The following is a 23,403-nucleotide window of genomic DNA, read 5'->3' on the forward strand; positions in this document are numbered from 1 at the left end:
ACATAGCAACCTCCAATGCACAAAGATCCGTATATACACATACACGTAGGATCACGAGCAAGGAAACAGCAGGATATCCTTTACTACACGGAGGACGCGGCGCACCACAAACAGGAACTTTAAAGGGATTGAAATCTGTTGCCTGTTCCACTAGGAATATTGTTTGCAAGGCACAAGGTGTCTTTTGGTAGTGAGCACCCTCTGCGCATGCGCAGGTCCATTCGGGAATTACTGCCCTGCCGCCGACTAAGTTGCATTCCTTGAATCTTCGCAGAAAAGACAATTCTTTAATCAGAGTTAGTAATGTGGACAGTACAAAATCGAGAGAGTTTGGGGCTTCTCTCTTTCCCTGTGATGATTGCCATGGTCTGTTGTGCCCACAGGTGAGCTGCCGTTGTTGAATGTCTCTTTTTTTCTTGGTGTTTTTCTTCTTACATGCTTGCTGGATCATGTAGCTCATTATTTGGGGGGTAGGTGTGCCTGTCTATTTTTATGTCTGCTCGCAGTTTGTGCTCATTCTGAATACGGTCCCTACTTCTTCCCTTCAGCGCCAATGAGCCCAGCAACATGTCATACGTGAAAGAGACAGTGGACAGATTGCTCAAAGGATATGACATTCGCTTGCGGCCGGACTTTGGAGGTAATGCTTCATCTTTTTTTTTCAACCTGTAACGCATATCTAGTTCTTTCCTGTCAAAGATAAATGTCAAAAAAAAAAAAAAAAAAAAAGAAGAAGAAGAAGAAGAAGAAGCAGCAGCATATAATTTTCGTAAGCTTGCACTACGCCCTAAGCTCTGGCCACACACAAACACACGCGCGCGCGCGCGCGCGCGCCGGACCCCTAGTCGCAGGTGGACGAAACCCCAGGCAGAGCTGACCTTCCCCCGGCCCGACACACCCTCTGCATAGTCACTGCATCACGCGTGTGCCCACACCTGTTTTCCCAGGCTGTCCCCTGCAAGGGGTTGGAAGGGTGGGGGTGGCGGAAGCCCATTCGGAATGTACTAAGCTCAGGGAAGCCCCCTGTCCCCTCCCCAGCTTGTCACCACTCTGAGATTATGTCCATAATGTGTTCCACCTCCCCGGCAGGGCCCCCTGTGGACGTCGGGATGAGGATCGATGTCGCCAGCATAGACATGGTCTCCGAAGTGAATATGGTGAGTGGCCTCCCGACTGGCCCCGCAGCCGGGTTTACGCAGATGCGAAACGGACGGGTCCCCGTGCCCTCTGCGTTTCATTGGCGGTCACCTCGCCCCGGCCCCGGGAGTCCCACTCCGCGCGCGCTCCCCTCTCTGGCACATATACTCTGCTGCCTGGTTTGTATTTTCGACACACACACGGGCTACTGCGGTGTTTCGGAGAAAACGTGCTCCGCACTATTTGGGGAAGGACGGGTGCCTGGCGCCGGGGGAGCGGGTGGGGCGGAGTCAGCGTTACTTTCGCAGGGTTTCCTTCCGTGTTGGACGCGCAGGGCACCATCTGCCGGCGGCCGGGCGGCCTGCACTTGGAGGGTCCCCCGACCGTGGTCCATTGCCGCCTCCTCGCCAGGCGCTGTCCCCGCAGCCCGACCCAGGGCCTGCCACCTAGCACCCAAGCACACAGTGTCCCCTCCCTCCTTCCAGGCTCTCGCACAGAGAGTGGCAGGAGCAACAGGCTGAGACAACAGCCCATTCCTGCCAGCTAATGCGAAAGAGCTCAAGCCAGCTTCTGGGGAGAGGCTTGTATTGTTCCCACGTCGGGGGTGATGAATTTGTCTCGCCGCATCTTGCGAATTGAAGTTGAAACGGAATGGGTCGAGTTTATTGCTTTGCTTTGCCTTAGAAACCTAAGCATGTGGAAAAAACCTAATGATCAAAGAGACCGTGGAAAGAGGGATTGGGGGGATGCGATATAACATAGCGCAATTCTTTCCTTTCAGAGAGTTAGTATTCTTTATTTCATTTTTTCCTCCTCCCTTTCCGAAGCTCTTGCAAAATGGATTGAAACCATAGCTGTCACTTTCTCTATTGGCTGTTTCCAACCACCGTGGGGTAGCAGTTTTCTAGTTGTTAAGAGTTTCTAACTGTTGCTTCTTGTAAGGCAGGGGGAAAAGCCTGTTGCTTTTCTAGAATCAACCACCCAGGGAACAGCTAGATCTGCGTGAGCAAAATGCCATTTTTATTACACTTCCGAAAAAAAAGATATTGTGGCAGCAGAAATTTAGACAGCCTGAATAATTTAAAGACTAAATCCTTTTGGGATTTTATCATTCCATAGCTGTAGAGGCTTTTGAATTGTCATTTCGTTTCATTTCTAGTCTGTCATTTTATTTTAACATGCTAAGGTTTAAGAACGTTTCTTCTTTTCAGGGAATGTCAGGGAAGAGATACATATATTTAAAATCTATTGAGTGGGATTAGAATAAAAAGTGTGACGATTAAATTTCTGTATTTGATAGTTATACCTTCTGCTTTAAATAGCTTATTTTAAATACGATTTTAAATTTATATTTAAATTTATACCTCTGATGGTGGTATTAGAAAACAATTTTGAAATATTACTGCATAATGAATATTTTCTGACTTGGAGAAGATTTTTAATAGACTCACTTATTTATAATATTCTGTTCATATACATGTCACTACCACAAAGCAACCCAAGATGCACTATTTGTAAACACTGGGGAATGTTATATGCACATATACAAAGTGTACCCAGTCCATGCCATTGCGACTGGATAAATTAGAGGAGGAATTAGTTTAACAAGTTGTTTGTATTATGTAGATAAATGATGATGGTATTTTCATTTTCAGTCATTTATTTTGGCACAGTGTTAAGTACCCACATAGATAATTTATAAAATAGGAGAAGATTCAAATAACTCAAAAGGCAAACAGTGGTCTGCTTTTCAGTGCTTTTCAGAATTTTTAAAATGTGTAATTCTGCTTACTATATACAAACAACTTTTCAGTTTAAAAACAAAAACAAAACAAAACTGAATCGAATAGGGAAGTTGCTGTTTACCAAAACAACCACCACAACAAAAAAGCTCTGTATAACCAGTTGTTCAACTGAATTCATACAGAAGCTCAGAAAAATAAATTGAATTTAATTGCTGTGCCACTGGAAATAGCTGTTAAAGATAGAATAATACAATCTGCTTACTGCACCAAGTGTATATATGTACCTGATGTTTTAAAATAGTCACTCAACAGATAAACCTTTAAAAAATACATTCTATTAAATTACTCATTACCTTTCTACAATGGTGTTAAAGACATAATGGGAAAAAGAAACCACTGAACATTGAAAGGTAATAAACCTTGATTTATTTATTCTTTCTTGTTTCTCTTTTTAATGAAAGCTACCAACAAAACCTAAGGTTTATTTTTCCTTCTGTGATCTATGATGAAGCATTGAAATGCATAAATTGGAAATAACTCCAAAAAAATGGAAACAAAGACGAATTTTAGGATTAAAGGTTGTATATAAACACAGTCTGGATAATTAGCCCTGGTTAGAATCATTGTCTACAATATACTTTGATTTTTTTAGATAATACAAGTCGGGTTGAAATGTCAATGGGAAATAAGACTTATTGCTTTAGTACTAAGCATTTTTTTCAGAACCCCAAAAGGCAGTAACTTCTAAGGTTATTTAACAGGAAATTTTCAACAAACTTAACAACAAATATGAATGAACATTGAATATAGTAAAAATAATTTTAAATAAAATCCAGATTAAAATCCTTTACTAAAACATTGCTCATTTTTATATATTTATTCATTACCATTATTACCCACCCATTTCCATTGCTGGGAAAATGACATACTTGTACATTATATTATTGGGTTTGAAAACTAGGTTGGTTAATTTTTGCTCTTTTCCTACACTATGCTAAATGAAATATAATTCCAGACTGGTTTCTAACATTGCCTATTTTAAAGACTAACATCACATGAAGAGTATTTTCTGATTCATGTTCTTCAGGATTTAAAATGTTTTTCCCAAATTTAAAAGAGAGAGAGAAAGAGAACTTTTGTAGTCAAAAACCTCTGCAACTATGACTTGTTAGTTCTGAGCAGTGAATGCAAAACCTCTGAAGAATAATTCTGATGCAGGAAAGAAGCTATACTTGGGAACAAGACTTTTCTTTCAAGCAATAATATTGATTAAATTTGGGAGAATTTTTCTTCTGGTCTCATGGGATGTATTGTGCCTGGGATAGCAACTGCATTCTGTTATTTTCTGAAGAGTCATCTTAACTACTTTCCTGTGATTTCTGTGTATTTTATTTATTTTTTGAGTTTATTTTTTATTGAAGTATAGTCGATTTGCAATGTTGTGCCAATTTTTGCTGTATAGCATAGTGATTCGGAGATATATATACATATATGTATATATATGTATATATATCCCTTTTCATATTTTTTATTATAAGCTATTATAAAGTATTGAATATAGCTCCCTGTGCTATACAGTAAGACCTTGTTGTTTATCTATTTTATATATAGTAGTTAGTATCTGCAAATCCCAAACTCCCAATTTGTCCCTCCCCATCCCCTTTCCCCCTCAGTAACCATAAGTTTGTTTCCTATGTCTGTGAGTCTGTGAGTCATATATTTCAAATTAAATCCTTCAGACTTTTCTTTTAGCAATTTCTGCTATGTATACCTACACACACACACACACACACACATACACACACACACACACATACACACAAACAAGGTTGACTGAAAGAAACAGGAGGCAACTGGAGCAAAAGGGGACAATAGTCCCCAGAAATTGCCTTTAAGAAACCACTAACATCTGCTAATATAAGCCCAATAAAACATGATAATAGTAAGCAAGTCTTCTCTTAGAGTAGTAGATCGGGGAAGCAAGATATTAACTACTTGCAAATAAAAGGTTGCACTCTGGTATTTCAGATTCCAGTGACTAAATGTTGCTTCTTACTAAAGAGGCAGCTTTCAATCAGCAAGGAGGAGTTCCAACCACAGAGCTCTATTGTTCCTGATCTAAAGACGTGATGGTCTGAGTGACCACCCTCAGAAACTCAGTCCTAACTCAAAGACTCAACCCAGGCTGTTCCCAGTAATGGATGGCTGTCATGTATCCATTATTTCCTTCCTTCGTGCATGCATGGATACACTCTTACAGGCATTACAATTAACAACAAAACAACCCCCCCCCAAAAAAAAACCTAAAATGAGACCATTTTCTAAATAATGCCTTAAAAAGTACTTAATTTTACCAAATATCTACTACTGCTGTAATTTTAATATTTGATTCCAGAGGGTTTTGGTATACCCTTCAACTGTGTTTAATTACTACCACAAAACAGTAACCAGCTCTGAGAAATCTCCCTCCTCCATTTCTCTAAGTCAGTGTTTCTCATTCTTTAGTGTGTGCCTGAACCACTCTGGGATCTCAAAATTTTAAAACGCAGTGTCTGATTCAGAGGTCTGGGATGGGGTCTAACATTCTACGTTTCTAACAACTCTCAGGTGACGCTGACAGCTGGTATGTGGACAGCATTTTGAAAAGCAAGATAGAGGTACATTATTCTAAGATCTAGAGTTAATAGAAAATGGACTTTTTTTCTCTTAAATTTCTCTAAGAATGGTATTTTTCCAGGGTTTCAAATTAAGTTTCAAGTTAGTTTCCAGGTAGTTAAATAGATAGCTGTGCTCAAAAGAGAAAATGAGTGTAGTTATTGATGACAAACAGCAGGACAAATACAGGAGCCTGGACGATAGGGCTTGACTTAGACTAATAAGCAGTCCTCCTAAGTGTGTCAATACTCGTGAGTCAGCCACCCTTAACTGATGGCTGTGCACATGTCGCCAAGCACAGTGACTTCGACAACACTGTCCTGCTGCTTTGCAGAACACCAATGACTTTTCTTCTTCACAATGAGAACACTGCACACTCTGTTTCCCCCCACTAGGAGCTTGCAGCAGCTTTGTAAAATAGCCTAAACACATTCTTGCTGCCTTCAGTATAAAATGATGGCAGCAAATTCTCTGAGGTTATAACAGAATTCCTTTGCAAATAGGGCAAATAGGTCAGTACCATTTAAAGGCACGAACAGATATCAGCTGTCAAAGATAAAAATACGTTTTTCTCTTATATGAGTAATCAACCAGGTCTCACTTTTGGGTGCTGGGTTACAATGTTATACTGTCTGGAGAAGCTAGGAGAGGAAAACTTTCCCTTTGCCTTTCAGTTTGGAGATAACAGAAAGACATTTTTATACTCTAAGCTGCATCGTAGCAAGCCTATCCAGATTTTTAAAGTTTCAGGTCACATTTGAAGACCTGTGTTCTTAGAATTACAAGTCCAGACTATGTAATAAAGTGTGTAACACAATGAAAATAAAGTGACATTTATTGAGCACATCCTATATATGAAGTATGACCATCAAACACTATGTTGGCTCATCTAAAGCTTCTCAATTATCATCTCCCATTACAGATAGAGAAACTGAGGTTGAGAGAGACTTAAGTTGTAAGAGATTAAAAAACTTATTTAGAATTTATGGATCTAGTAAATGGCACAACCAGGATTTGAATACAGGTAGCCTGACTCCTGAGTCTGGCTCCTATCTGAGAGACAAGTGAAAAAACATTCCTCGTATTTAGATTTGGGAACTTGAGTGAGTCACTTAACTTCTCCATGCTTCAGGTTTCCTCTTGTAAAATGAAGGTAAATGACATGATTGCTAAATCTCTTTCCAGTTCAAATATTCTACCATAGAAACTTAGGCTATTCAAGATTTTAGACTCTTTAATATCAAGTCTTCCTCTCCAAATTATTTTCCTGTTACAGTCTGCCTTATCCCATTTTATTCTCCAGTTAGAGATGTTTATCAACAAGCATTGATTGAATTCCCAGTGTGTGCAAACTCTGGTAGTCTCCTGGGACCACTGGAGTAATGATTGTGGGGCCTCCTGAATGATTATTTTAATTGATCTAGGCAATATCATCCATTTTTTTCCCTAGTTAAGCACATTCCCAAAGACAGCAACAAGAAATGCTGAATCAATGGTCTTCAGAATGAGACTTGACTGATGCCTGGTTTATATTATATTGAGAGTTGGAGGCAAGGCCAAATTGGAAATATCTCCATCTGATGTTGTCCATTATATTCAAACTGGGATCATTGGTCAACTATTGCAATAATTTGCAACTATCACAAACTAATGAATATTTCAACACTTAATGTGAAACAAAAGGAAACCTGTATTTTCCAAAATCTGAGTATCCCAAAGGATTTACCCAATCCATGTAAAATCAGGTGGTTTGGGAGCAAGGAGTAAAGCCAAGGTGTTCATTTCAGTTTAACATCACTTAGTATCAACTCTGTAAATGTTTGGTGCTTTTTGTTCTGACAGACACCCCAAAGTCTTAATGGCACCCTCAAGGCACACATGAATGAAATCTTGCATTATCAGGGAAGGTACAACATTTCATAAGAAAAATAGATGGTATTAAATGTTTTCAATTGATTTGAGTTTCAGTAACACAAGTGACATATACCTGCTTGAGGACAGTAGGAAGATGAATGCAATATGCTTGCAGTTGATTAAGTGTTTCCCTCATGAACTTTTTCAGAGCAATGAATCCTACTTTTTGTAATACCAGGGTTGAGTTTCTGCATTTTAGAATATTTCTGTTTTCAGAAGATGATGCATTTCATGAAGTCTCTTGACTGCTGGTTGCTGAAGGAAGTTATAATCAGTAGCATATAAAGCATCTATTATTCAGCACTTGACAGAAATGCTCAAGAAAGGGTTTACAATTAATTGCTATCAATTTTGATAAGTTAGAAAGAAAAAGACTGGTCACAAAAAAGGAGGGAAAGATATACTGGGCTTTCTTTAGTGAGCCCAACATCCCCTTCCTAGAATCCTCATAGTCCTCATTGCTTTTCTGCTAATAGTTTTTTCTGCTACCCCTCCATTATGTGCCTAATGTATTTTCCCTCTTGCAAGCCCAATAAAATCCATCATCATATTGTATACTTAAGATTAAAGGACATTTTTCCAAGAGCATTCCTTCAGCCACTCTAGGGGGTAAAACAGATACCGTCTCTGTCCTTATGGAGTTTATAGTCTTAAAAAAAATTTTAAATCTCTCTTCTTGAAGTGAAGATTTTTTTCCTTTTGGAAGATTTTGAAACACCCATTGTTAGCTTGATCCTGGAGTATTTTGGTTCAACACATACTTACTGAATATTTAGCCTTTTATGATGGCCTGAACTGCACACTAAGGATGGAAAAATGACTGACGAGTTCTATACATTCAAATATTTCACAGTGTAGAGGAGAATGCATAAACAAACAGCTATTTTTAAACAATGTGATTGGTGCTGTGATAGAAACATGCATGTCCAGCATCCTCCAGGAGCTCAGAGGAGTAGTTTCTAAGGCAAGGTGAAAGTTTAACGCTTGAGGCGAATCCTAGAGGAATGCTAGTTAGTACCATGTGTAGGCTGCAGATGGGAAAAAGAACCTTTCAAGCAACAGAAAGGGCATAAGCATTGGGAAGTGTGCCTGAAAACAGCATGGAGTGTTCTGGGAACTACAGATCATTCACTATTGTGAGGACTTAAAGGGCACAGGGAAGCTGGTCAAGAAATAAGACAGAATGCTAAAAGCAAGATGTAGGGCAATGTTATTGAATGTTCTCACTTGTGTAAAAGAAGCTTCTCTCTCTCTCTCTCTATGTGTGTGTGTGTGTGTATATATATATATGTATACTCACACACACACACACACACACACACACACACACCACTTCTGGAAGCATACACAAGAAGTGAGTAACAGTTTAACAGTGCCTGTCTCTTGGAAGTGGTACCAGGACTAGGAGTATGACTTGGAGGGTTACTTACTGTTCTTTACATGCCCCTTTGAATTGTTTGATTTTTAAAAATCTTATCCATGTTTTCCATTTTCACTTTAAAAAGACACACACACTCCCTCACAGACACACATAGAGAGACAGAAACAGAGAGACAGAATTCAGTGATGCTGGAATGTGTATGCCAAGAAAATGAATCCTAATCCTGAAACACAGAACACCTGCTACAGGGTTTAACAAGAGCTATGTTTTGCATTTCAGATACATCATTTTGGTAGCTATGTCGAGGATGAAGTAGAAAAGTCTAAAGCTGGGGCTACCGTTCCTAGTTAAGAAGCATTAGAGGGTATTTCAAAGTTCAATTGAGAGGTGATAAATGCCTGAAGCATGGTATGAAAAGGAATGAAAAAAGATATTCAAACAGAGGCAAATCAGAGGGATTTTGTAGTTAGAAGTTGGAATTTGAGAGGCAGTGATCATAGGATGCCCTATGGTGTTCCACCATCTGCCCAGGGAGGGAAACAGGAAAAGAAGACCAACCATCCTGTTCACCACTGAAATAGATATGCTTTCTGAATTAAAAAAATAAAAACTGTTGGAGAATACTGTCATCAGGTACTTGTGGGAACACTGAAGTAAAATATGGAGGTTGGAACGATCCTGGAAAAGATTAGTGCCTTGGTGATCCTTCTAGTTCTGTTCACAAATAAGGCAGTTTCTACAGGGAGAAATTCTGGGCCCATAAATGTGGTGGCTGAAATGAGCTGGTTAGAGATTTGGAGAAAGGGTGCTGGCCAAAGACAGAGAATGGAGTTCAGTCAACTGTAATCTGCAACAATGTTGTTCTTTATCTAGGAGGACCTAGACCCTGATAAGATTTAGAACCTACTTTTCAAATTCTCCAAGACAAGGGATCTTTGTAACTCTGTTTCAGTTGCTTTTATAAAACCACATAAGTGGGGGAAAAAAGGATGTGTGCGGAACCCACTTACACAGCATCTGCTCTCTTCTCCATCGCAGCCCAAAAAATGATTCAGAGTCCTTCTGGAACATCGTGTTTTCCATGTGAAATCACATGACAGCAGCATGAGTTCTTGTAACAAGTGTGTTAGGTAGCTGTTAGCAATCAGCTACTCCATCCTGACCTCCAGCGGAAAATAGTATGAGATAAGGTCCTTCAGATACAACAGAAAAGTTAGAGGCCAGACGCATTTTTCCTGATGCTGAATGGATTAATCAGGGAGGTTGCTAGGAGTGAATCCTGTTTGAATGAGAGGGGTTTTTTTGGGATTCTTCCTGAAGGCGGGGGAATAGATTTGTTGAAAGTTCAGGGTCCCTGCCTACTCTAACCCTTGTGACTCGTAGGGAGGTTTTTTCTTCTGATCTATTATTTTCGAGAGAATGATATACAATTCTCTAGTCAAGAGAAACAGCTTTGTGGTTTCCATAGAGACGGTTCAGTGACATTTATTTGAAATCCTACCTGTGCCTAGAACATTCTCTCATGTCGGAGGCCATCATTTCTCCCTCCCACCTCCTGCAATCCCTCTCCCACTCAGATGCATCTGGATCTACTTCAAAACCCACAGAACTTTCTGTAGCCACACTGAAGAGAAATCTGCTGGAGGAATAATGCATAAGGCATATAAACAAATCAAGACTCTGAAAAGACAAAAGACCCAATATAACACAATGATCTTTCATTCCTATAAGGTTTCTATTAACCTTGTCTTCCATCCCCTCCCCCACCCCCAGCACTATGTAAGCTCCAGGAAGTTTAGGATTATATTCTTTAAGCTTTCTGTGTAGCTCCTAGCATATTATAAGGGCTTAATAACATTTATTAGGATTATAAAAGAATTTTTCTAGCCATAAAAAGGTGTTAGTAATAATGGCATTTAAATTTTTTAATTCAGAAATTAATAGTTTCTCGGTTGGGTCTACCTTATACCATCAAATGTAATTTTCTTTCATGATGATCATGAATCATAAGCTGTTTCCATAGAAACAGCTTTATCACATGACACAACCAGTTTCACAGACACAAAACCCCTTCATGACAAATATCAACGTGCATATGTTTATGTATATATATGCATATTTTGTATATATAACTCTTCATCTTTAAAAATTACTGAATTCTTTTAATTTTCAAAGTGTCCTCTGTATGTTGGTGCCTGGACTATCAGGATTTCTAGAAACATTTAAAAAATTACTAGAGAATAACTTAATTGATTGATGACTACAAAGTGAATGACGTTTAAAAATAAGGAGAGTCAAACATAAGAGGCATATGAAAGTGGCTCCTCAGTCATCAGGAATGGTTGAAGTAAAGTAGATTTTTAAAAGATAACCAAGGAACTTTATCAAATTTGAAAATGTAAAGGAAATAATATGTCTAATCCAGAAATATATATATTATCTATGTATGTGATGTCTTTTTATATCTGTCTATGTCTATCTACCTAGTTATTTTGCTGTAATTGTATCCTTACTACTGTGTGGTATGTTTACTTGCAAACGTCAACTTTTGTCTGAAACCTCCACATCCACGCAGTAATCTGTCATAACCAGTCAATGTGTTAAATCAACTACCACATTAAGTGGAGATAAGAGATCCCTTCCACCGACATCACCACCTCACTGCCCACCCCACCCCCAGCGTGTGCGTCCACGCTCGCGCACGCGCGCACACACACACACACAGACAACTCAGCACATCCAAAAGAAACGACCAAGCCAACAAAAATCCTAGTTCAAACAGACTGTGGAGTTGAGGCTGATGAGAGGAGATGAAGAAGATTCACTAGTAAGGTTAATGCTGATTAATTGGAGGCTGTTGGCTAAATGTGGTGACAACTGATTTTCAGACGTTTTGAAGTTGGGACCAGGAAGAGGAGGTGAACATGCCTGGGTTCAAAATCACTGTCATAGAACATAAGTACATATTGGTGAATTATGTTTTTGCATTGTTACCATGCAGATTTTCCACATGCTAAAGCATGTACACTTTTGGTTCCACAAAATGATAGGTGAAGCCCAAACTCAAACAAAGCAAATGCCATCCAATGCTATTCAATCTCACTGAGTGGAGGTTGGCTTTTGATGGAAACACCAGTCATTTTTAGGAGCGTGGGTAGGAAGCATCTACATTCCTAAAGGTGACCTCAGATGCTACCAGCTTGAAATGCCAGCATCAGATCTTGATATCTTCTGCTTTGACTCCTGCTGAAATGCAAACAACCCTGAAAGAGGCAATTATAATGCTAGTCTTTAATTCTTGTGTTTATACCAGTGTGTGAATGGATGGTTGAATGAGAGGACAGGTTTGCTTAAGAGACAGAGATTAGAAAAGGACATGAGGAAAGTGAGGAAACAGAAGTTATTCATACTTTCCCCCAGAATCAGCAGTTTCCTGACTTTGGCAACCAATATGAAACAGCTCAAAACAGGGGCTGCAGGGTGCTGAGACAGCATTTGTGTTGTCCACACTGGTCCCCTGCACTTGAAAAGCATTTTGCTTGATCTGACAGTGATGCCCCATATTTTGCAGCCCAGGATGTGAAATCAACAAATTCACCTCCGTTCTCTGGAGACATAGTGGCCAGGCTGACGGCCAGGTGACAATAACATCCTATAGTTCTAATAACCTGATGAACCTCATTGTTAAAATCAGTGTCTAGCGGGCAAAACCCTGGCAGTTTTTTTCAAGTCCTAACACTCTCCATCTGGTATATATAATTTTGGTTTTTCTCCTTAAGTACATTCCCTTGAATGTGCTTCTGTCAAGTCATTTTTGAATAATTTTAAATCACTTTAAAATGTCAGGATGATGTGGTACCCTAATTTATACTCTCAAGTATGAATCCCGTGACTTACTTAAGCCCTTTGATTCTCAGTTCCATATAAAATGGAAATAATAATTTCTGCTCTACTTATTTCAGGGAGCACTGAGAATCAAAAGAGATAAATCATGTACAAATATATGCTCTGTATATGTGATGTATAAACTGTACATTGCTATATGAATGTTAAGTACTGGGGTTTTTATTATTTTACTATTATCTCCCAAACTTGTAAAGAATTTCTCCCTCTTCAATGCCAGGACATCAGGAATAACATTAATTCACATCCTGCCTAATAAAATATAATAATATTTTTGTTCAATACTGGGATTTTCATCATGTAGTTGAAATTCACAGTACTGCTAATTGTGGAACTATTCTGTGACATCCGACTGCAGAAATGGAAAGAGTTTCCCACACCTTTCCTCCTGATCATTTGCTCTTGGTTCTCACTCTAACACTGCTCAAATTTAAAAGTTTCAATCTGTATATGGTCATATTTTGTGTTATTCCTTGGTATATGAAGGAAGTTGGATATGTTGTTTTCCATGGGCTTACCAAAGGACTAAGGCTCTGGAGTTGCCTTCTGGTTTTAATTATAACTCCTCAACTTACAGGCTCTGTTACCTTGCCATTAATTAACTCTAGAGTAATCATATAATTTATTGTCCAAACATGAACTTTTGAAAATGAAAGGGAATACTATTACTATTACCCAGGTCAAGAGATATAAACCAACACTATCCTGTCAAAGTCAGGATTTGTGATCACCCTATGCCACTCAAAGCCTGAATTTCTCCATCTTTAAAATGAGGGTAAACTATACTTTCTTCATAGTTCACTGAAGGCTTGATGAGATAATGTGTTGCCTGACTTGGGGAAAATATCAGTTATTTACTACCATCTCCTCCTCCTCCTCCTTCTTGCACATACTGTGTATCTATCAGGCACTGCTATGAGTGCTTTATATGAATGTCAACAATAGAATTAGGTAGAGTGGACAAGATAGCCTCATAAGAATTTTTATACCAGAGTTTGAGAAGAACAAATAAAAACATCATCTGTCAGCTCATCTTTGCTTACTGAGAGCTTTACAGGAACAAAGAGACTTGCTATGAATTGGGAAGTGTTAGTAAAAGTGGTAGGATTTACTTTATTCCTTCAAGGAACGGCCAAGAATCTCACTGAGAAGCTAAGTTATTAAGAGATAACGATGTTCGTGGGGTCCCACTTGACCCCAAGCAACACTAAAAAAAGGACTCATAACATGACAGAGAATGTACAACCAAGCTGAGCTGTTCAAGAGGGCAATAATCTAAGTGGGAAGGATATGCCAGGCAGGGCAAATAGTAGTAAAACGTTTGTAGATACAGTATTACCAAGGCTTCTAGTTTTAATTACGGCTCCTCAGATATGAATCTTAAGGCCTAGAAAACTATCTTGGAGTCTTAGTAATAATAATAACACTTACTGAGTACTTCTACACAGCAGGAACCATTCTAAATACATTACAAATATTAACCCACTTAATCGGTATGTATCATTATTATCTCTATTTTACAGATAAGGAAACTGAGGCATGGAAAAGATAAGAAACTTGCCCAAAGTTACACAACTAGTAAGTGATAGAGTTGTGATTTGCACCCAGATAGATTGACTTCACAGTCTATGTATGGCCCCTAAATCAATTAGCTCATAAAACATCATTACTTCTAACAACGTTTAAACAAAAAGAGGTTTCAAAAATTAGGAAATGTTATTAATTCTTAACAAAATGGGTCTTAGGGTGAAATGCATTAGCAATTAATATTATTTAGCCCAGCGTTAAACTTTGTAGAGATTAAGGAATAGTTTGATTAATGTCTTCAGGTTTATAAAAAGGTTTGATCTATTCACTGATCTAAGTCACATTTGACTTATTTGCATGCAAGGTGTTACTTAATGTGCTGTGTCAGGTACTTATTGAAAATAGGAAGAGAGAATGGATTTTGTGCCCCTTGTGAGAGAATTCTTAACTTGAAGAAAGAAGCAAAGTTTAGATTGGACATAAGGAAGAACATCTTGACTGTAACGAGTGAGAAGATGCTGAAAGCAGCTACGAAGAGTATCTGGGAAGTGCCCATCCTTAGAAAGCTGCAGAACAAGAAGAGATAATTATATCTGTCCTAGTTGGCTTATCTGGCTCTTCTATCCAAAGGCAGGAGAGTGACAAGAGAAAGAACATTTCTTTAAGACCCTTCACAACTAAGAAGTTTGAACTTCTAAGACTTTTTCTTGATCTTTACAGATGATCCATTGTAAGATCGCCAAAAATCCCCACATTTGATCACTTTTAGAGTACATATAATTCAAGCAGAAGATTACAACCACACATTTAGAGGCAGTTACAGGGTACTTGGCTAGGCTGTCATTAATTCAGTAGCTCTTTCTGGAACAACTAACTTACTGACCTTACAGTGCATACTACTCAAACTTGTATCTCAGAAAAAGTTGCCATGTCACTTACATTCCTGGTAGTTAATGAAGAGGAGATTTAGGAGACATTAAATCCTTAAATGCCAAGGGTCTTCTGTAATGAGAGTATCTTGAAGACCGTGCCTGATAAGTGTTCTTTTGCACAGGACAGAATAAAATCATGTTGAATTGAATTTAAAAATAATGCATTCAATTTTAGTCTGTGTATACTTTAGTATTTAGTACAGGGAAAAAGACAACCCTTAATGTTAAGAATAGAAATAGTTATTAAAATATAATGAATATGTACTATGTATCAGGTACCAAAATAAATACTTGACATCAGTTTTTACAAGATCTACCTGAGATAGGAACATTTAATATCCCTATTTCTCAGGTGGAGAACTGAGTCCAGGAAAGCTGATCTGTGATGGAGTTGTGTTTAAAGCTCAGGACTGGTTGTCTTCAGAGCCAGATATCTAACCCCCTCTTTTGGGTCCTGGGACCCAATTCCAATGTGTGTGGAGGAGCTGGGAGGTTGCCCACACATACTATAAACATTCTCTGGATGCCGGCTTAGGGCCCTACAATACAACTCAATTCTGATACCATCTATCCAGAGATAACATCAGGGTCCTCAAGGGTTAATTCCGTAAGGGTTCATTCCTACAAGACTGTCCCCTTTCCACTTCAGATGCCAGTTGCAAGACCAGGTTTTTACTTGTACTTGTAACTAACTGGTTCTAAATCAGAGGTTCCCACAACATCCTCCTTAGGTTTGATTTTTTTTTTTTTCTTGCTAAAGCAGCTCACAGATCCCAGAGAAGAACTTTACTTACTAGAGCACCATTTATTACAAAAGGAAATAACTCAGGAGCAGCAAGATGGAAGAGATGCAGAGTGGGAGGTATGGGGAAAGGGCCCAGAGTTCCCATGCTCTCTCCAGGGGCACCACTCTCTCCAATTTCCATGTATTTGCCAACTGGAAGCTTTGATCCCTGTTTTTTGGGGATCTTTACTGAAACTTCATTATACAGGCAGGTGTGATTAAATCATCGGCCACTGTAGCTGGAACTCAATCTCCAGCCCCTCTCCCCTCCCTGGAGGTCAGGGGATAGGAGGAGAAATTCCAATCCTCTAATCATGTGGTTGGCTGTGCTGGCAATAGGCCCCGATCTTTTGGCGCTTTCCAGAAGTCTCCTCATTAACATAACAAGAGGCACTTCTCTTGCTCTCTGCACTTAGGAAATCCGAAGGATTTTTATGAGCTCTTTGCCAAAAGCTGAAGGGCTGGGGAGCAGGAAGACCAGACACATATTTCTTATTACAAATCACAGTGTCACACTCCCCTTCTCATTGTATCCAACAATCATTGATTTTCAATTCAGAATTCATCCTGGTCTGAATTGTGCTCTTAGAAATAGATCTTTTATTTCTCTAAGTGAAGGGTCAGGCAGAATCCCATCCAGAAGAACCCAGTTTTGAATTTCAAGCCTCAAAGTAAGTGTAAGCCTAAAGAGTAGGCGGTGTTCTTGCCCCAGTTCAGCGGGATTCCTTCCCTGGACAGAACCTTACCTCTTAATCTTTTCATGATGGAAGACTTTAAAAAAAAAAAAAGGCTCTGACCAGAGGAGAGGGTTGTTGGGTAGGAGCCCAGGTTCCGGTGTCTTCCTCTGTTGCCATCCTGGTCATGGTCCACACAACAGACAACACGGTCTTTTTCCTGTCAGGTTTCCTTCAAGGGTCACTTGTTTGTTTGAGTCCAAGATGTAGACTCAGAAAATCTAAAATTGTTATTTTTCAATTCGCAAGATTTCCTGCCAGTGGAAAGAACCGCTCTAACAGGATTCTCTAACAAGGGCAGGTATCAACCACAGGAGGGGAAAACATGCCCATGGGGAGGGGACAGATGCTAAGCAGACCAGCCAGTTCTGGGTGGGGAAGTCAGAAAAGGCTCAGGTATATTTAGCTCTTCTTATTTTTCTGACTGAACGCTGAGAGAGAAATCAAACAGGAATATGTAAAGGTCAGATCATTTCATCACTGTCCTTTCAGAACTGGGAAATTACATTATGGAATGCAGATGGCATCTTGAGGTTAAAATAGCAACTTATTATTACCACATAGCTTACAGGAGATAGTTTTCATTTTTCTGCCTCCTGGAGGAATATACAGTTAAAACACATTGATTTTAAAAATTAAATACATGTATTTAAAAAAAACAAAAACTTTAAAATCTCTGTTTCTCTCGGTGTGGTTGAAATGATGGCAATGAAAATATAACGATCACTTCATTTGCTCTTACCGAAATAATAACTGAAGAATTTGCTGCCGAAGAACAGTATATTTATAAAGTAAAAGACATTGACAGAACATGGTTTAAGGCAAAACAAGTTGCTTGAAATAAACTGTCTTTCTGTATTTCAAAAATGCAAAGTTAGGCTATTGGGGAGACCACTACATTCTGCTAAAGCCCTCATGGGTTTTCACCTTTACTTTTTTTTTTTTTGGTACTAAATAAGGAACAGTACTGCTACCCACCAACATAGATCTTGTCTCTTTTGTTCATCCCTCACAGCTAAAGAATAATCTGTGCTCTTATATCTCAGTGGGGAGTTTAGCAAGGACACAGTTCACTGTGTCTGTGCTGTCTGTCACTGAGGAGTGTGGTCGCGCACAGGTGCAGGCCCACACAGGGCGGATCAAGTCAGAACTTCATTCCCTTTGGTTCAAGGATAATACATAGTTCCCGATATCTGGGGTAGAGGGGAGTGGGGGTGGGGGAGGTGGATGCAGCACAAAGTGGGCTTCAGGAGAAGTTGTAATTTTAGGCATCATGTGTTGTGGTTTTACCTAAGCTCTGAAAATATCAGAATGGCTTTCATAATTGAAATCATCAGATCAGTACCTTATTTTGTGACTTCTCAACCCATTAAACTCCTGATTTTATTGGACAGTTAGTAGAAAAGAAAAATTCATGTCAGCCAGTAAAGATATGTATTTTTAAAAAGATGCTAGTTAGAAATCCCCAAGAAGTGTGTTTGTTTGTTTGTTTGTTTGGGAAATTCCAGATACAAAGGGAAAGACAAAGGCCAATACAAACAGTTCAGAAAAGCAAAGAATAATTTTCATGATATTTAATTTAAATGTCATAAAAATTTAAATTTTGATGAAGAATCTGTAGGTACCTGCTTATCATCACTGTTGGACAGCTGCTTTGGAAATGCCTTGCTATAAGTAGATATTCAGCACTGAAAGAAAGACTATTTTCCCCCAAATTGCCTCCTTAACATTCCGGAGCAAATTAACAACAACATGCTGTTCTATTTCCTGACACCTCACATTCTTTGCTCCTCAGTATACATGAAAGAAGTAAACACTTCCATCACAAACTCAGTCTCAATTTCATTGATAATTCCTCTTTCTTCTCTCATCTTTTCACCCTCTTTTTCCCTAGGTTTCCCTAATTTAGTAGTTAATGGAGACTCCTCTGGCCACCATCTGTTCTGGAAAAGCAGCATGGTGGAAAGTGTGTGGGTTGTTAGTTGGCCCACCCTGGGTTGTGGCTCTGTCCTTGTGGGTGCTCTCTCTCTTAATATCCTTGTCTCTGATGCTGGGGCAAGAAAAAAAAAATGCCATTCATACTCATCAAGCTTTCTTCTTCTCTTTAGGGAAGGAGATATTGTTTATGTAAATAGGAAAACAAATCTTTGGGCTGCCCTTTCCAGTGGCTGAGAATGGCAGGGAGGAAGGAAGAACGGGAAGACTGGCATTTCAAAGACTACCAATTACTCTGTAGTACTGGATTGTAAGACCCAGAATATCTGTCTCTTCATTTAAGGGAAATGTTAATAAACTTCTAGGAATATAAAATATGTCTAGGTTTAAGAAGGGGAAAAGTGTTAAAATTCTCTAAGCAATAAATGATACAAAGGGGGTTGAGGACAGAATAGTGCATGGAGGACCATGGTGAACAGGAAGAACAACCAAAAATGCTAAGAAACTGGAAAAGAAGTTAAAGTTCTCAGCAAATAGTTCCTAATGTTGGGGTGGCTGAGGGACTCAAAAACAGAGATTTCATTATTCGATACTATGTGATTTTTCATTGCTGTGATATAAAACATTATTGCTTCTCCACTTCTTCAAAAAAGTCTATTATTGCACAAACGCTTTGTTGGAGGGATTTGAGGTGCTGGGTTCCACATGTGGGTCAGCGCGGAGTACAGGGAAGAGAGTTGTCATATACTTCAGACCAGAGTGAGAATAAGAGCTCAGAAGAAACTAGAAATCAGAGCCAGAGTTGACTGTAAAAATGTGTCTGGACATGCACAAAAATCCCAGGGAAACACTGGACTTTTAATAGTACAAGGATTAAGGGCGTGGGTTAATTAATTTCAGTCTCAAAGGATGCCCGCTGACGTCTAGCTATACATAAAATGTCATTAAAACGACCATACAGGAAGCAGAAAACCTGGCGCCTGGCAGGTACTGAATGAACCTGAGTCCCCCGTCCTTTCACAGAAACAGTATGGCAGCCATGCCACTATAGGGGAGGAATGGGGGAGACAGGACCTGAGGGCACAGAAACACACGAGGGTGGTAGTAAGTCACGCTCATTGTTTGCTCCCCTGGTTTCCTACCTGATCTCCCACGGAGGCTGCAAACTCGTGAGTGGATACTGAGGTGCTTACTCAGATAGGGGGCTGCAGGGGTAGGGAGAGGGCATCTAGCAATTCAGACCCTGTAGCACATGCACAATTACTTAAAAGCATATGGACCACCAACTTAAAACTGTTTTGCGCAGACTCAGAAGCACAGAGCTCCTCTGGCCACAGTGCACCTTACCCCGTGATGCTGTGGCCCTTTAAGTACCAGAGGGGGTGAAGCCCAAGAATTCCGAACCCATGCTTTGAACTCATCAGAGGCACCTGGCCTGTTGCTGGCCTCCTGCCGGCTCTGCTGACTCTTCTGTCTGTATTCCACGCTTTCTAACCTTCTGTTCAGTTCTCTCAGTTCCCTCCCTGACTTTCTTGCAGCATTATGAATCTTCCTGTCAATGCAGCTATCCCTCCGTGGATTAGCTTCCAAAGCACTCAGTGGATGTAAATACCGTGTGACTGAAATCAGCTATCCTGGTGGAAACAGAGAGCAGGTGCCCTGTGCCACCTTTGTTCCTGAGCACTGAAGCTCCTAGTCAGACATACTCCGTTTGGCAAACTGTTCAGGTTAAAATAACTGGGTAGTCCATTAGGGGATAGGCATGTTGACAGGAAGATTCATAATGTTAAGATAAATCCAGGGAGGTAAATGAGAGAACTAGACAGAACACTTCCATACGTGAACTAAATTGAGATGTCCAGAGAAGGCCAAAGAAGAGCGGGGGAGGAAGGCAGTAGAGGGGAGAGAGAGAGAGAGAAATTTGGGAGAAAAGTGAGTTTAGTGGGTGCAGTTAACTCTGATGGAAATCAGAGGTGAAATTAGAATATAAAACAATAAAAAAGGGAGAAGTAAGATGTCACTCTGTTGCAAGTGGGGTTCCCCTGAAACAATGAGACAGAAATTTCTGTTTCCTGGGATGTATCAAAGAGTAGCTCCTGTCCGGGAGTGAGGGCAGCAGCACTGGGCAAAGGGAGAGGTGAAATTTTGGTGAAGTTGAATTAAAATGTAGTTGCTACAGATGCATAATTAACCCCAAGGAGAACTGTGGAGCTAGAATGACCCTTCAGAATGATTTGGAATTGAGGCTTATGGCTTGGGTCTTCATACCCCACCTCTAGCCACCCACTCCAACATCAACTAGCCGTATGATGTGGGCTGTCCCTGAGAAAGAGGTGTGACATGAGAGGGGACTTTCTCCAGCCAGGACATTCCTGGTGAGGATCTCAGCTGGCATACATCAGCCACCACTCCTGGCAGCTGGAGGAAGGAGTGGCTCAGTCCTAAGAGGGATGTAAGATCTGGACTGGGCCTCACAGTATCTCTCTCACAGCCCTGGACTCAGAACACAGCTGAAAAGGCTGACCTGAAGTGAATTTCCCCCAGAAGCTCTGTGGAATGTAGTCTCTTTACTATTCACTGACATTTCATGTGCATTGGTCTTGTCTCTTACCTAAACTCTAAACATTCTGAGTACCAGCTTCACATTCCACATATTTTTTGATTCCTCAATAATTTCTTTAGCAGAGCAATTGTCTCAATCTAAGATTAATGGGAAAACAAGCCCGTTGCCTGTGGTAATTGACACTGAAGTAACAAAACAAATTCTTTCCTCCATATTTTGGAGAAAATAAAATTGACCTTTCAATTTTTTTTTCCTGTCATATATGCATATAAATGTCTCCAGAGTGAACTGGTTATGATACACTGTAACAGTTACAAGCAGTCCTATATCTTGAAAACTCAAAAGACAAGGCAGGGGAGACCCGGAGAACGTAGGTGTGAAAGTGAGTCTATGTCCTTCAGTGGAAAGGGCACTTGACCAGAGTCTGAAGACGGGCTTCTGTTTTTTGCTGGTCTGTTGCCTGCCACATCATCTTGAGAAAAGTCAGTTGAACCCTCTTTTTCCTTGTAATGATTAGGCATAATGTTGTCTGCTTTCCCTTCTTGAAGAGCAGTCGGTGTTGGACTGAAGGACTTGATCAATAGATAATGCCTGCCTGGTATGTTTGAGCTCTAAAAAACCATTCAAGAGGAGTTTCATTGTTATTATTATTATCAACTTATGGATGCAATTTCTAAAATTAATTTCACACATTATAAATTGTATATAGTAATAAAAAGGTGATTTAGTTTTTTTTTTTTAATCAGTAACTACAATGGAAGAAATTTACTTCATTTATAATGGTAGACCCTGAGTTGTTACACTGGCTTCTAGAATCCTCATTTTTGAAGTGGGAGGGTAGGGCGTAAGTAAGATGACCTTGAATATATGTTTGGTTTCTAAACTTCATAAACCTGCATCTTCCAAACCAACGTTCCCATCCATAAGCCAAAGGAAATGAGACATTTTAAAATATATTTTTATTGAAGTATAGTCAGTTTACAGTGTTGTGTCAATTTCTGGTGTACAGCACAATACTTCAGTCATATAGGAACATACATATATTTGTTTTCATATTCTATTTAGCCTTAAGTTACTACAAGATATTGACTATAGTTCCCTGTGCTGTACAGTATAAACTTGTTGTTTATTGGATTTTGTGAGAATCTTCCTATATTTCAAAATGAGAGACACTCTGCCAGAATTCAGTAGGTGTTCTGTGCGCTTCAATGGGTTTGTAGTCGTAATTCTTGGTGTACTTCTGGGAGAGAGCGGGCTGTGAGTCTCTCTACGCCACCATCTTGGCTCAACCAAGACTAACTCAAGAAATGAGACATTGATACTTTTTGTGTTTATTTTAACAAAGTGGTTTAATTGTTTGTGAGAAAAAGGGTAATATGGATGAATATATAGCATAAAATCTGGAACAGAGATGTTTTGGGAGAATTTCCAAATGCTCAGAGAAGAAAGCTTAACCTCAGATAATTTCAGACTGCCAAACTAATGGGTTAGAATGAAATGTTCTCCATTAATGCAGTTGTCCATCCGAGCTGAGACTGAAGGAGCTCGGAAGTGGGCTTTTTAATTACCTGTTTTGGTTTAGAAGGCACTCAAGTGGCAACCAAGCAGACACCATTTACATGGGCACGTGATTTGTCTAAATATTGTTGGGACTACTACTTACATCCCTCGAAGGGAATAACCTGTTTTTTTGTTGATCCTAAGTTAAATAGGTCCCCTCACACCCTATAGCAGAGGCAGAGATGTAGGGTGGAATGTGAGCTGTCTCACCCAAACAGACACCGTTTACCACAAGTTAGGAAAATCATCAGCCAGAGATCAGGAGACTCTTGAGCAAAATTCTCTTTTAATTCCTGCTTTCTCTTATCTAAGCGTTGCCCTTCCCATCCTTCTGTGGAAACCTAGAGTTTTCATATTTTTTATACCTTGCCCTCTATTAAGGAAAAAAATAAAAGCCTGCCTTCAAGATTGGATATGAAACTCATTTACAACCATATTCAATCCATTGAGAAGGCTTATTCCACGAGTTTGCTTAAGGGCATTTGGCGCTGACAAAATGCAAAGGCTGAAGTCCAAGAATGGGTTTTTAATAGTGAAATTTTTAATATTGGTGAAACCTAGGCCAAGGAATTCAAATCATTGATGAACATGTATTGAGTACATTCCAGGTGAATGACATGGATTATACTCTGT

At 39.6% G+C, this 23,403-nt stretch overlaps 1 protein-coding gene across 1 annotated transcript in view; it reads left to right on the top strand.

Annotated features, from left to right (window-relative positions):
• The first annotated feature begins 202 nt into the window (after nucleotides 1-202).
• Nucleotides 203-23,403, top strand: part of GABRB1 (gamma-aminobutyric acid type A receptor subunit beta1) — a 333,351-nt gene continuing 310,150 nt past the window's right edge. Inside the window, exons 1-3 of the mRNA XM_032496919.1 lie at nucleotides 203-383; nucleotides 549-640; nucleotides 1,090-1,157. Of these exons, the coding sequence (XP_032352810.1) occupies nucleotides 304-383; nucleotides 549-640; nucleotides 1,090-1,157 (240 nt within the window). The 5' untranslated portion in view covers nucleotides 203-303. The remainder of the gene's footprint in view (nucleotides 384-548; nucleotides 641-1,089; nucleotides 1,158-23,403) is intronic.

This window comes from Camelus ferus, chromosome 2 (assembly GCF_009834535.1).
Source record: "Camelus ferus isolate YT-003-E chromosome 2, BCGSAC_Cfer_1.0, whole genome shotgun sequence".
NCBI lineage: Eukaryota > Metazoa > Chordata > Mammalia > Artiodactyla > Camelidae > Camelus > Camelus ferus.